This window comes from Chrysemys picta, chromosome 9 (genome assembly GCF_011386835.1).
Source record: "Chrysemys picta bellii isolate R12L10 chromosome 9, ASM1138683v2, whole genome shotgun sequence".
Taxonomy (NCBI): Eukaryota; Metazoa; Chordata; order Testudines; family Emydidae; genus Chrysemys; species Chrysemys picta.
Window position 1 is genome coordinate 104,590,438 of NC_088799.1, and position 14,593 is coordinate 104,605,030.

At 45.7% G+C, this 14,593-nt stretch overlaps 1 protein-coding gene across 4 annotated transcripts in view; it reads left to right on the plus strand.

Annotated features, from left to right (window-relative positions):
* The window catches only part of ITGB1BP2 (integrin subunit beta 1 binding protein 2), a 55,174-nt gene that overhangs the window by 23,747 nt on the left and 16,834 nt on the right, over positions 1–14,593 (plus strand). For all 4 annotated transcript variants that reach the window (XM_065557416.1, XM_065557412.1, XM_065557415.1 and 1 more), the window contains one exon: positions 319–5,827. In XM_065557416.1, the coding sequence (XP_065413488.1) occupies positions 319–573 (255 nt within the window). In that variant the 3' untranslated portion in view covers positions 574–5,827. The remainder of the gene's footprint in view (positions 1–318; positions 5,828–14,593) is intronic.

Below are 14,593 nucleotides of genomic sequence, written 5' to 3' on the forward strand. Positions count from 1 at the left end.
GGGACTTCAACAGCAGAGTCAAGGGAAGGGGTAGGGACAGTTTTGTGGCCTGCAGCATGCAGGGGGTCAGACCAGATGATCATAATGGTCCCTTCTGACCTTAAAGTCTATGAGTCTATGAATCATGGTGTTAGTGTCCCAGGTACTGAACTCCATGCAAACGGTTTGGTTTTCATTCTGCTCTGCCTCATCTTTACACTGACTTCTTGCTTCTCCAGGAAAGCCCCATTGGGAAATATAATGGCTAATACTAAATGTCTGGCCAGAGAGTGTGTCTGATGAACCCTTACTGTGACATGCCTGCCCCATTCTCTCTAGGTCATTGATGTACAGAAGAGCTTTGTAAACATGGTGCCCACAAAGGTGGAAATCACCCTGCGAAAGGCCAGTCCCATGACCTGGGCCAAACTGGAGCATCTCCAGAGCAGCTCTCAGCCCAGACCAGACCAGACCGAGACAGACCCTATGGATGCCGAGGACCCCGAAGGAGTGCAATGGGAGGAGTCAGATGACAGCTTGAGCTGGTCAGAGGAGGGAGATGAGGAGGGGGAGGAAGGAGCAGTAAGCAAATGACATTCATGTAGCGTCTTCAAAAGAGATTGAAGCCTCTTTCTTTCAAAGACAAGCATGTGGGACCCCAGAACCATCTCCAGGTGAGCAGATTGAATTCCCTGGAGACTGAGGGCCAGCTCTGAATTTAAAGCTGCTAGAGACACTGCCTCCCAAGTGTAAAGAGTTCAGGTCACCTATGTCTCTCTGGCATTGTCTACACTGGGATATTTCTTGTACACTTGTGAGGAAGTTAAATAGCAGCTACTAAAGTTTGACATTTTTAAATCAGTATCCAGGCGTTTTAAAAGAGCTGGTTGAGGAGCTCAATGGACTGTTAATGTTAATTTTCATTAAGTCCTGAAAAATCACAGAAGTTCCAAAACACTGGAAGAAAGCTAATGTTGTGACAGTATCCAAAAGGGTAAACCATATAACCTGGGTAATTATGCACCTGCCAGTCTGACATTGATCCCAGGAAAGATAAAGGAGCAGCTGATATGGGACTTAATTATATTACTCTCCTTTAATTTTTTATTAATAAATGCCAATCAACATGGGTTTATGGAAAATAGATCCTGTCAAAACTAATTTGATATCTTTCTTGAATGAGATTACAAGTTTTGTTGATAAAGGTAATAGTGTACCACATAACATTTTGATTAAAAAATTGGAATAATATTAAGATGGCACATATTAAGCAGATTAAAAGCTAGCTAATGGATAGGTCTCAACATTTAATTATAAATGGGGAATCATCATTGAACAGGTGTGTTTCTAGTGGGGTTCTGCAAAGATCAGTGTTTGGCCCTACACAATTTAATATCTTTATTAATGACATGGCAGAAGACATAAAACCATTATTGATAAAGTTTGTAGATGACCCAAAAATTGGGGGTGGTGGTCAGTAATGAAAAGGAGAGGTCACTGATACAGAGTAATCTGCATTGCTTGGTAAGCTCAGTGCAAGCAAACAATATGTATTTTAATATTCATAGATTCCATGTTGTAGCGAGGTGAGACTCACTGGCACACCACCTCCTGCTGGTTGTTCTGGGAATTAGCTCTTCCAGACCAGAGCATCCTCTGCAGGCTGGTGTCTCACCTGCCACTGGCCCCCATGTCCCTCCCAGACCCCAGTGCCCTTTACCCTGGGGTCTCCCCTCCCAGGGGAACTCCCAACCCTCTATCCCCAACCTTGCCTCAATGGCTACTGCCAGTCATCATCTAGCCCCCGCTCCCTGGGGCCAATTGCAGTCTGTAAACCACTCATCGCCGGCAAGGGGGTTAGGACCTGCTGCCTTTGCCTATCTCTGGGCTGTCCCTCTGCAGCCCCAGTACCTATTTGGCCCTTTTAGCATGGCCTGCAGCCTGGTTTTTTTCCTGGCTGGAGCTCCCCAGCTCCCTCTGTCCTTCCCCAGCACTGCTCCACCTCAGGTACCCTTCTCAGCTCCCAGGCAGCCAGGTCCTTCTCTCTCTCTCAAGAAGTTGGAGAGAGAGTGTGTGTGTATTAGCTTCTGGGCCACAGCCCTCTTATAAGGGCCATCTGGGCCCTGATTAAGCTGGCCACAGTTGTGGCTGCTTTCCCCATCAGCCTACCTTTTCCCAGCTGCAGCCCTCTCCAGGGCTGCTTTAACCCCTTCAGGGACAGAGTGGGGTGACCACCCGCGACACATGTCCAGAAGGGACCATTGTGATAATGTAGTCTGACCTCCTGTATAACACAGCCCATGAAACGGCCCCAAAATAATTCCGAGAGCAGAGCTTTCAGAAAAACATCCAACATGGCTAAATGTAAATGCATACAGCTAGGAACAAAGAATCTAAACCATACTGACACAATGGGGGACTCTATCGTGGGAAGCAGTGACTCTAAGAAAGATTAGTGGGGGGTGGGGTCATGGTGGCTAATCAGCTGGCTTTGAGCTCCCAGTGCAACGCTGTGGCCAAAAGGGTTAATGTGAATCTTGGATGCATAAATAGGGAAATCTCAAGTACGAGCAGAGAGGTTATTTTACCTAGGTATTTGGCACTGGTCTGACCACTACTGGAATACTGCGTCCAAGTCTAGTGTCCACCAGTGGTGGGATGTGACTTTTTTGACAAGAGAGGCACAAATCACAAATGGATGTATTTATGACTACAAGTTATATGGTACGTGGCAGCAACTCCTCCTTCGCCATTTTGAATGGGACCCAATCTAGTTGGTGGTCTCTGGGCAAGCCTGCTGGACTGGCCCTCACACCCGAGCTAGGTGGGTAAACCCCTAGTTTCTCCAGGTTCATGGATAGCTCTGGGGTTTAGGTGGGAGGCAGGTGACTGGACACCCAGAGTGAGACAGCAGTGCACATGGCCAGAGGCAGAAACTTAGGTACTTAAGGAACTTTTACCCTGACAATGTAGGTGCTCAATGAGTTTAGGCACCTACAGGGATTGGTGGCAATTTTGTGGGTTGCAGTGGAGCCTAAACCCCAAACTTAAGGGTCTAAACACCTTTATGAATCTGAGCCCAAGAGCTTTGCTGTTACTAAGGTCTCTGAAGATTCCCACAATAGTTTGGTTCCCATGCTTGCAGAGCTCCCTGCCCACAAAAGAATAGTTTATACTAGTCAAATACCTGATCCCCCATCCCTTCAGAGCAAGAGAAGGTATCCCCCATCCCTCACACAGGAACAGTGATACTTGGGGGAAAAAAAAAAAGCTCTCCTCAAAATGAACACCCAGAGACACCACAAAGAGTGAAATGGTGAATTGGCTCAGTACAATGGGTCCAGAGCCAAGCAGAGTCAAACAAGGTGCCTGAGAAATGGGCTCTTTCACATGGCATGGAGCAGCCAGGAGCACAATAAAGCTACAGAGCTAAGAGCTTTATTAGTAGTAACCCGGAGTGACACAGATAACCAGTCCTGCTGCTGAGTGCATCAACTCCAAGTGCCTCCTGGCACATCTCCCCTCTGAACTCCAATAACACTCTTCCCAAATTACCACCATTTCTACTAAAATAGGTGAATAGAGAACAGTTCAACATGATCTAACTATAAACCTTCCCCAGAGGGCAAGACAGCCTGCCTGAACCTCTGAGCTTGCTGAGAAAGTTATTCTGTCTCATGTTCAGTGGCCCTCGGGTAACTGCATGTGCTGCTATCTTCTCTTCCACTGCTGCTGCTTCTTTTTTTTTTTTAAATACTCTAGCCCTTTTCCTTCTGTTTGGCTTTAATCTTGTCCTCTCACTATTCATAAATTCCCAAGGCAGAGGAGACCGTTGTGATCATCTAGGCCTAGGGTGACTAGATGTCCTGATTTTATAGGGCCAGTCCCAATTTTTGGGACTTTTTCTTACATAGGCTCCTATTACCCCCCCACCCCCATCCCGATTTTTCACACTTGCTGTCTGGTCACCCGATCTAGGCCAGTGGTTCTCAACCTACTTACCATTGTGGGCTGCATTCACACAATATATACACTACCTGTATGGCCCTGAGGATGTGACATGGACTGCAGCTGTGTGCTGTTTGGGCCGCGGGTTGAGAACCACTGGTCTAATCTGACCTGTATAACACAGGCCATAGGCAAGCATAGGAGACAGGACACTGGACTAGATGGACCTTGGGGCTGAACCAGCCTGTCAATTCCAAAAGCCTATGAGATGGGATTTATGCTTTTATGTTAAATGCTGTTCATTTTGTTTCCTTATCTACCTACGCTCCCTCACCCATCCCTCACACTTTGGTTTGAGTTTAAACATCTTCTGCCTTGTTTAATTTCTTGCAGTAGTTTAACACAGAATTATGTTTTCTTAAAAAAAAATTATAAAGAATTTTGTAAAGACAAAACATTAAAGTTTGGGCCCAAATTACTTCTGGGATTTGTAAAAAATATGTGGTCACTGGGAGCTAGCTAAGTACTGAACCACCTCCTGTGGGTTCCACAGTGCCTCTTGCCTTCTCTTTTTGACTGTAAGCTTTCTGGATCATGGAGTGTCTTTATACTTGCATTATGCACAACACAAAGCACACTTGTAGTTAAGAAATAATAAATAGATGAAGTTCTCCACCCAGATACAAGTCACTTCTGTTAACAGGTTGGATTCTGGGTCCAAGAGAGTTAAGTCTAAAGCTGACTGCAAAGAGTTACAAAGAGATCTCACTAAACTGGGTGACTGAGCAACAAAATGGCAGATGAAAATCAATGTTTATAGGTACAAAAAAATAATCCCAACTATACATATAAAATGATGGGGTCTAAATTAGCTGTTACCACTGAAGAAAAAGATCTTGGAGTCATTGGGGATAGTTCTCTGAAAACATCTCAATGTGTAGTGGCAGCCAAAAAACCTACCAATGTAGGCACCATCAGGAAAGGGATAGATAGACCGAAAATATCATAATACTTCTGTACAGATCTATAGCACACCCACACTTGGACTACTGAGGGCAGTGCTGGTTGCCCCAGCTCAAACAGATGTATTTGAATTGGAGAAAGCACAAGGAAGGGGAAGGAAAGGGCTGGATCAGGCACTAACTGCCCTGGCATGGTCACGCCTGCTGAGCCACGTGGCACTGGCCACTGGTGCAAGACAGGACACTGGGCTAGACGGACCATTGCTCTGACCTAGCCTGGCAGCTCTGATCACGTCCCCACAAGACCGGCTTCCCTTGCATGCAGTGCCGAGCGCACAGGCAGGAACCCACAGGCTTGCACAGCCCAGGGCAGGCCTGAGTCCTCCCACACCCCAGCCCAGCACGCACCTGGGGAGCCATCGCGCTGCCCCAGAGAGCGCTGGGCCTGGGAGAGTAGGGGCGGAGCCTGTGGAGGGCCATAGAATCATAGACTAACAGGGTTGGAAGGGACCTCAGGAGGTATCTAGTCCAACCGCCTGCTCAAAGGGGACAGATTTTTACCCCAGTTCCCTAAGTGGCCCCCTCAAGGATTGAACTCACAACCCTGGGTTTAGCAGGCCAATGCTCAAACCACTGAGCTATCCTCCCCCCCGCAAAGCCTGGTCCCGATTTGCAGCCCCCAGGACGGTTGGGGCGGAGTTATGGCGACTCGGCATCGCCCGAGGAAGGAGCTAGCTCGACCTGAGGTACTACATCTCCCAGAGGACACCGCGCTCGTAGGCGCACATGCGCAGTGTGGGGTGCCGAGGGCGCGCATGCGCAGGGTGGGTCCCAGGGAGGGTCCCTGGAGGTTACTCGACTCGTACCGGTCGTTGCCGTCGAGGGCCCGAGCGCGAGAGGAGCCTGCGGCGAGTGCGGTCTCCGCCGGCCGACCCGAGGTGAGCGCGGGGCCAGCTCTCGGGGGCGCTCTGGCCGCGCGGAGTAGGGAGCCCCGCCGGGGGCGGCTCCGGGCTGCAGCGGCCGCGGGCCGGTGTCTCGGCGACTCGCCCGCGTAGTGCGCTGGGAGGCCGCGCGGGGCCCCGGTGCGCTGCCTCCATCTTGGGCACCTCACGCTCGCCTGAGCCTGTCCCCGCGCCCTGAGCAGGGCCGGGCCTCCCGACCGGGCTGAGCCCGCGGCCCAGCGACGGCGGCTGTGGGCGAGCAGGGGCTCGAGGCCGGCTGTCCTGAGCCAGGCTAGTGCCCGCGCCCTAGGCGCAGCCTGCCCCGGTGTCGCCTCAGCGCGGGCCCGGGGCAGGCGCGTTGCGATTCCCGTCGGGCCTGGGGCTGCTCTGCTGCCGCCTTCTCCGTGCGGGGACCCAGGTGAAGCGGCTTTCCCAAAGGATCGCGTCACTCCCCGCTGCCTAGAGCCCCGTCAGCGAGTCTTGCCTTCCCGCGCGAAGCAGGAGGCATTGTGTGCACCACCGTTTTGTTTTGGTTAGTGTTTTCCATACATCCCTATCTCCAAATGCTTGAGTTAATTTCCTTGTCAATTTAGTGTTTCTCTTCCTCACTTTCAAGGTATTGCCCACCTTAAAGAACTGCCCATCTCTATTGGTCCGCTTTTGTCTTTCGTGCTTTGTGCTCAGTGCCTCTCCCCTAAGGCTCTCCCCCTCATCTCGTTTGTTATCTTCATATAAGATGTTTCTTCACAGTCAGGGCTTCTGAAACTGATCAGAATTATGCAGAGTATGTCATGCCACTGCTTGGTAAAGTGATGGGCTGCAGTTGTGGCCTTGATGCTGTCTGTCAGAAGACTCAGGAAGGCAACCTAACCTGAATATAAGACATGTGATCTTTATAACCACAATTTCTTACATAAAATTGTATGTTTTGTAGAAAACAATGGCTTGGGCTTCCTATAGTTAAAATAGAAAGTTTCAGTTTGTCACTAGCAAGTGAAATTTTCAAGTCCTGATCCAGGGAAAATATTTACAGTTGGTGGCGCTGGCAAGCTGTCATTTTCTCCTCAGGGCTTTGTCGTTCTCCCTCTAAGCTACTTACTGTAGCAATAGCAGAACAGACACCCCTAATTCTGTTAAGTCATATCCCAAACTTAATGCCTCAAGGAGAGGAACCAGCAATAACATCACAAACCAATCCATGAATAAATTATTGGATATCCTAAATGTATTAGCCAAGAGGAAGTGTGAGGCCTCATCTGGGGACAAGAACAGCCTATATTATGGGCAGCAATAACTGCACAATAGTTAGGGTTGCAGCATGATCTCTATTAAGGACTGAATTCTGTAGCTTCTTTAAAATTAATATGCACAGTGTGATTGATTTAAAGTGGAATGCCAGTTTTCCCATTTTAAAATTATAAAACTTCCCCACCTCTTCCTTACAACACTTCTGTGAGGATAAGTTAATTGTTTTTGAGGTGCTCAGATACTACAGTAGTGGATGATGTATAAGCACCTAGATCAGTGGCACTCTTGAGCTCTTCCTCTCCCCTCAACACACACACAGGTTTTAGTATCCTGTTTTGGCTCAAAGGGGCTTGACAAACCTTTTTTTAACTCTGAGGTGGATTGGCAGGGAGCACTGATGAGCCAATTTTTGTCCTTCCTCTTAGAGGAGAGGGGGAGGGTATCCCACTTTCACCCTCATCCTCTGCTCTGGGGAGGTGCTGTCTGAGAGCATGTGGGCCCACTGACCAGAGTTTATGCTTTAATTAATGGACAGTATTGACTATGCTTCAATTACTGCTGGAGCCTGTTGCCACCCTTTGCTGTCCTGGAGCCAACTTACATTGCATAACTAACTATAATCACCTTATTACTGTACCATGGGGAAGATTGTGCAGGAAGTTTACTCTCTGATCCTAAAATCTATGAATCTACAATAGGTAGATATGAGGAAGGATTGAGAACATGCTATTGTTTGTTTCAGAGTAGCAGCCATGTTAGTCTGTATCCGCAAAAAGAAGAACAGGAGGACTTGTGGCACCTTAGAGACTAACAAATTTATTAGAGCATAAGCTTTCGTGGACTACAGCCCACTTCTTCGGATGCATATAGAATGGAACATATATTGAGGAGATATATATACACACATACAGAGAGCATAAACAGGTGGGAGTTGTCTTACCACCTCTGAGAGGCCAATTAATTAAGAGAAAAAAAACTTTTGAAGTGATAATCAAGCTAGCCGAGTACAGACAGACAGTTAGATAACAAGTGTGAGAGATTCAATGTTTGTAATGGCTCAACCATTCCCAGTCCTTATTCAAACCGGAGTTGATTGTGTCTAGTTTGCCTATCAATTCTAGCTCAGCAGTTTCTCGTTGGAGTCTGTTTTTGAAGTTTTTCTGTTGTAATATAGCCACCCGCAGGTCTGTCACTGAATGACCAGACAGGTTAAAGTGTTCTCCCACTGGTTTTTGAGTATTTTGATTCCTGATGTCAGATTTGTGTCCATTAATTCTTTTGCGTAGAGACTGTCCGGTTTGGCCAATGTACATGGCAGAGGGGCATTGCTGGCACATGATGGCATATATCACATTGGTAGATGTGCAGGTGAACGAGCCCCTGATGGTATGGCTGATGTGATTAGGTCCTATGATGATGTCACTGGAATAGATATGTGGACAGAGTTGACATCGGGGTTTGTTACAAGGATAGGTTCCTGGGTTAGTGGTTTTGTTCAGTGATGTGTGGTTGCTGGTGAGTATTTGCTTTAGGTTGGGGGGTTGTCTGTAAGCGAGGACAGGTCTGTCTCCCAAGATCTGTGAGAGTAAAGGATCATCTTTCAGGATAGGTTGTAGATCTCTGATGATGCGCTGGAGAGGTTTAAGTTGGGGGCTGAAGGTGACAGCTAGTGGTGTTCTGTTATTTTCTTTGTTGGGCCTGTCTTGTAGGAGGTGACTTCTGGGTACTCGTCTGGCTCTGTCAATCTGTTTTTTCACTTCAGCAGGTGGGTATTGTAGTTTTAAGAATGCTTGATAGAGATCTTGTAGGTGCTTGTCTCTATCCGAGGGATTGGAGCAAATGCGGTTATATCTTAGAGCTTGGCTGTAAACAATGGATCGTGTGGTGTGTCCTGGATGGAAGCTGGAGGCATGTAGGTAAGTGTAGCGGTCAGTAGGTTTCCGGTATAGGGTGGTATTTATGTGACCATCGCTTATTAGCACAGTAGTGTCCAGGAAATGGACCGCTTGTGTGGATTGATCTAGGCTGAGGTTGATGGTGGGATGGAAATTATTGAAATCATGGTGAAATTCCTCAAGGGCTTCTTTTCCATGGGTCCAGATGATGAAGATGTCATCAATGTAGCGCAAGTAGAGTAGGGGCGTTAGGGGACGAGAGCTAAGGAAGCGTTGTTCTAAGTCAGCCATAAAAATGTTGGCATATTGTGGGGCCATGCGGGTGCCCATAGCAGTGCCGCTGACTTGAAGGTATATATTGTCCCCAAATGTGAAATAGTTGTGGGTGAGGACAAAATCACAAAGTTCAGCCACCAGGTTAGCTGTGACATTATCAGGGATACTGTTCCTGATAGCTTGTAGTCCATCTTTGTGTGGAATATTGGTGTAGAGGGCTTCTACGTCCATAGTGGCCAGGATGGTGTTTTCTGGAAGATCACCGATGGATTGTAGTTTCCTCAGGAAGTCAGTGGTGTCTCGAAGATAGCTGGGAGTGCTGGTAGCGTAGGGTCTGAGGAGAGAGTCTACATAACCAGACAAGCCTGATGTTAGGGTGCCAATGCCTGAGATGATGGGGCGTCCAGGATATCCAGGTTTATGGATCTTGGGTAGCAAATAGAATACCCCTGGTCGGGGTTCTAGGCATGTGTCTGTACAGATTTGTTCCTGTGCTTTGTCAGGGAGTTTTTTTAGCAGATGGTGTAGTTTCTTTAGGTAATCCTCAGTGGGATCAGAGGATAATGGCCTGTAGAATGTGGTGTTAGAGAGCTGTCTAGCAGCCTCCTGGTCATATTCCAATTTATTCATGATGACGACAGCACCTCCTTTGTCAGCCTTTTTGATTATGATGTCAGGGTTGTTTCTGAGGCTGTAGATGGCGTTGTGTTCTGCATGGCTGAGGTTATGTGGCAAGTGATGTTGCTTTTCCACAATTTCAGCCTTTGCACGTCGACGGAAGCACTCTATGTAGAAATCCAGTCTGTTGTTTCGACCGTCCGGAGGAGTCCACGCAGAATCCTTTTTTTTGGAGTGCTGGTAGGGAGGATTCTGTGGGTTAGTATGCTGTTCAGAGGTATGTTGGAAATATTCTTTGAGTCGGAGACGTCGAAAGTAGGCTGACAAAGGAGGTGCTGTCGTCATCATGAATAAATTGGAATATGACCAGGAGGCTGCTAGACCAGGGAATGGTTGAGCCATTACAAACATTGAATCTCTCACACTTGTTATCTAACTGTCTGTCTGTACTCGGCTAGCTTGATTATCACTTCAAAAGTTTTTTTTCTCTTAATTAATTGGCCTCTCAGAGGTGGTAAGACAACTCCCACCTGTTTATGCTCTCTGTATGTGTGTATATATATCTCCTCAATATATGTTCCATTCTATATGCATCCGAAGAAGTGGGCTGTAGTCCACGAAAGCTTATGCTCTAATAAATTTGTTAGTCTCTAAGGTGCCACAAGTCCTCCTGTTCTTCTTTTTGCTATTGTTTGTGTTGTTTCACAGATTTGAATTCCAGCATTCATCTGCATGCTCTACCGCTACATTCACTGTTAGGTATAGCTGTATTGAATGATGGAAGAATTAGTTGGAGCATCTTGGCAGAGCTTTTGCTGTGATATGGAGAGAGGTGCATGTATACCTTCAGAGATCAAAGAGTCCTGTGGCACCTTATAGACTAACCGACGTATAGGAGCATGAGCTTTCGTGGGTGAATACATGCATCCGAAGAAGTGGGTATTCACCCACAAAAGCTCATGCTCCTATAAGTTGGTTAGTCTATAAGGTGCCACAGGAATCTTTGCTGCTTTTACAGATCCAGACTAACACGGCTACCCCTTTGATTCAGAGATCAAGTACATCTCGTTTCAGTGCTGATTTTTGTCTGTTGTCCGTAGAGGTGAACAAGTGTGTCTTACCTTGGGGTTGTCAGCATTCTGGTTGCATACATGAAAGTGGTCTCCATGGTTTAGTGAGGGTTAAGTGAAGCATCGCTAACAAGACAGGATTAATAGTTATGAAAAAAAAAAAACTCTAATGAGAATCCAGCAACTCACAACTCAAACATTTCTTTAGAAAGCAAAGGAGTACAAGAAGTGAGTAAATTCACATATTTTGGTAGTAGCATGCAAGCCAGTGGGGATGTCCAGATGGAAATAATGTCACAAATTGGCAAGCAACAGCTGCATTTATCATCTTAACTAGATTTGGTTATGGAAAATCTACACTTTTAAAATCAAACTATGAATCTTCAACTCAAATATTATTTCCAACTAACATATGGAGGTCAAAACTGGAAATCCACCTAAGGTACAGTCAGTTATCCAAGTGCCTTAGAGAGCAAATACCTTAGGAAAATACTCTGTGTTAAGTGGAATAAAATACCAAGATTTGTTAGAATTCACAACCCCTTATCTCTAAGGTAATCCAGAAAAGATGCAAATATCTGGGACTTGTTAAAAATGAAGCCAGAGTGTCTTCATGGCAGGCATGCCATTGGGCAGCTTGAGTAACATACCAAAAGGGCCATCCAAAAGAGAGTCATATATTAGGGGGATTTACTATGGCTGTGTTTCTGCAGTTCAGGCTAATAACACTGCTCTACAGCCAAAATGCTTCTGAAATAAATGTAGTCAAACTTTACTAATTCTGGGTCACTCAGAACGAAAATGATGGTTAAAATTGTTGATTGGCTCTAGTTTTCAAGATATGCTATTGGGTCAGTATATACGACCCTTGACTTGGGAATGGCGGAGGATAAGTGAGTTATAAAGGGAAGGGATCTCAATTTAAGCCAGAAATGACTAAAATACATCTTTGACTGGATCTATGAATAAATCTATGACTGGGTTTGGACAGTACTTGCTTTTTAGGCAAAACAATGAATGATGCAATCTGAAGCTGGTATTGCGTCATACATGATATGAATTGCATCATGTTATTCCTAGAAGTCATGGATGATGCAATCATAACGAAGCTTATATCACTTTGCTGAACAAATTGCCCTATATCAGCTCTAGAAATCATACAGTGTCGTGCTCTCTTATTTGTGAGTGTTTGATTTTGCAAAGGGACACATTTCTGTTTAGCCAAAGTGAGCAGAGATGCCTCGTACTTGTGTGAACAGTGCAGATAACTTCTGCTATGTTTGTGGTGAAGTGACTTTTGCATCACAAAAGCGCAGTATAACCACTATGGTTAAGAAAGCCTATCACCTTTATTTTGGCTGCAAAATTGGAGCTCAGGACAAGAGGTGGGCCCCACACATATGCTGCAACACTTGTGCAACAAATCTTCGCCAGTGGTTGAACAGGAAAAGGAAATCTATGCCTTTTGCAGTGCCAGTGATTTGGAGAGAGCCAACAGATCATACCAGCAATTGTTACTTCTGCATGGTGCCTCCAGTTGGGAAAGGTGTGTCAAAGAAGAAAAAGTGGACTGTGCATTATCCAAACATTCCATCAGCTATACGCCCAGTACCCCAGGGAGAAGGACTGCCGGTTCCTGATGCACCAGAATCAGTCTCACTTGAGTCAGACGAGGAAGAGGATGAAACTTCTGGTCCTGAACCATCAAGGTCACAGGACCCACATTTTCTCCCATCCTCCTCCTCTGAACCACACCTCATAACACAAGGTGAACTGAATGACCTTGTCAGGGATTTGGAACTACCCAAGAGTAAGGCAGAGCTGTTGGGCTCCAGACTCCAGCAGTGGAATCTCCTGCAGGTGATGTTAGGGTTTCCATGTTCCGTGACCGTCAAAAGGATCTTGTCCCATTCTTCTTCATGGAAGGTGATCTTGTAGCCTGCAACAACATTGATGGTATGATGGCAGCCCTCAACATTGTTCACGATCCAGATGAGTGGAGACTGTTCATTGATTCATCAAAGACGAGTCTTAAAGCTGTTTTACTGCATAATGGCAATGTTTTGCCATCAATTCCAGTTGGTCATGCAGTCCATATGAAGGAAACCTATGACAACATGAAACAACTTTTGAGGTGCATAAACTATGACCAACATCAGTGGCAGCTTTGTGGCGATTTGAAGCTTGTTGCTCTCTTGCTTGGTCTGCAGACTGGATACACAAAGTACTGCTGTTTTCTCTGCGAATGGGATAGTCGTGCAAGAGATTCCCACTACATCAAGAAAGATTGGCCGCTCCGACAGTCACTGGAGCCTGGGAGGAAAAGTGTTCAGCATCCACCACTTGTTGAATCAAGGAAGATTTTGTTACCACCCTTACACATCAAGCTGGGTCTGATGAAGAACTTGTCAAGGCCATTGACAAAACTCAAGCAGCTTTCAAGTACCTCCATGGAAAATTTCCAAGATTAAGTGAAGCTAAGATAAAGGAAGGTCTCAGATTCGTGAACTTCTTCGAGATGATGCATTTGACCATGCACTGCGTGGCAAGGAAAAGACGGCATGGAAAGCCTTCCAGTTAGTGGCAATAAATTTTCTCAGAAACAACAAGGCAGACAACTACAGGTTGTTGGTGGAAAACCTCCTCAAGGCATACAAAAGCCTTGGTTGCAACATGTCACTAAAGATACATTTTTTGCACTCTCATCTAGATTTTTTTCCCACCGAACTGCAGAGCAGTGAGCGACGAGCACGGCGCGCGATTTCACCTGGATATTGCACCAATGGAGAAACGCTGTCAGGGCAAATGGAGCCCATCAATGCTTGCAGACTATTGCTGGACAGTGACAAGAGATGCTCCATTTAATGAATACAAGAGACAAGCCAAGAAGCGCCGAGTAGACACTGAATAGGACTAAACTATGTACATAATAGTTTTTTGCCTTTTGTTTCATAATACATTTTATTTATATAACCCTTTTGCTGATTTTTAAAGTGTTACATAAACAGGACAGGTGAAATATTATCATGTAAAGCAACCATAAACACATGAAAAGACCTAGGTTTACAATTTATGATTAAAACTCTACTATCTACACAATATACATAGACATAAAATGTAAAAACATAAATATCTTAGAAACAGTAGCCAATCAGTTGTTTTAATTGTCATATTTGAATTCAGCACATCAAAATACATAATAAATAGCACATTTTATCTCTGAAGCAGACGACTGCTCAGAAATTGTAGACCAGTGTAATTCCTACTTCCAAATGAATGTGCAGGTATCCTTATGGGGGGGTGTTCATGAAATAGCAAATTAACTCTGTATTTCCTGGCCTTCATAAGCTTGATTTGATTTTCTTGTAATGATAACATTTCTCAAGGGTATGTGGGGAGACCTCATCTGAATGTTTCCTGTTTTTTTAATGTTTGATTTTGGGGATTTTAAGTCCCATGTTCTGGGAACGGAAGGCATGTTGTACAGCAGCATCACTTAACACTCCATCTTAATGAAAGGTTTTGTGAGTGAATAAAATATGCCCAATGTATCCGGAAAGCTCTCAGCAGTATCAGAGGTGCTGAACCTCCAGAAGAAAGAAAAAGACAGCTCTGCATCTGTTCACATTTGGAAGGTTATCTTCAGAATTGTAGTG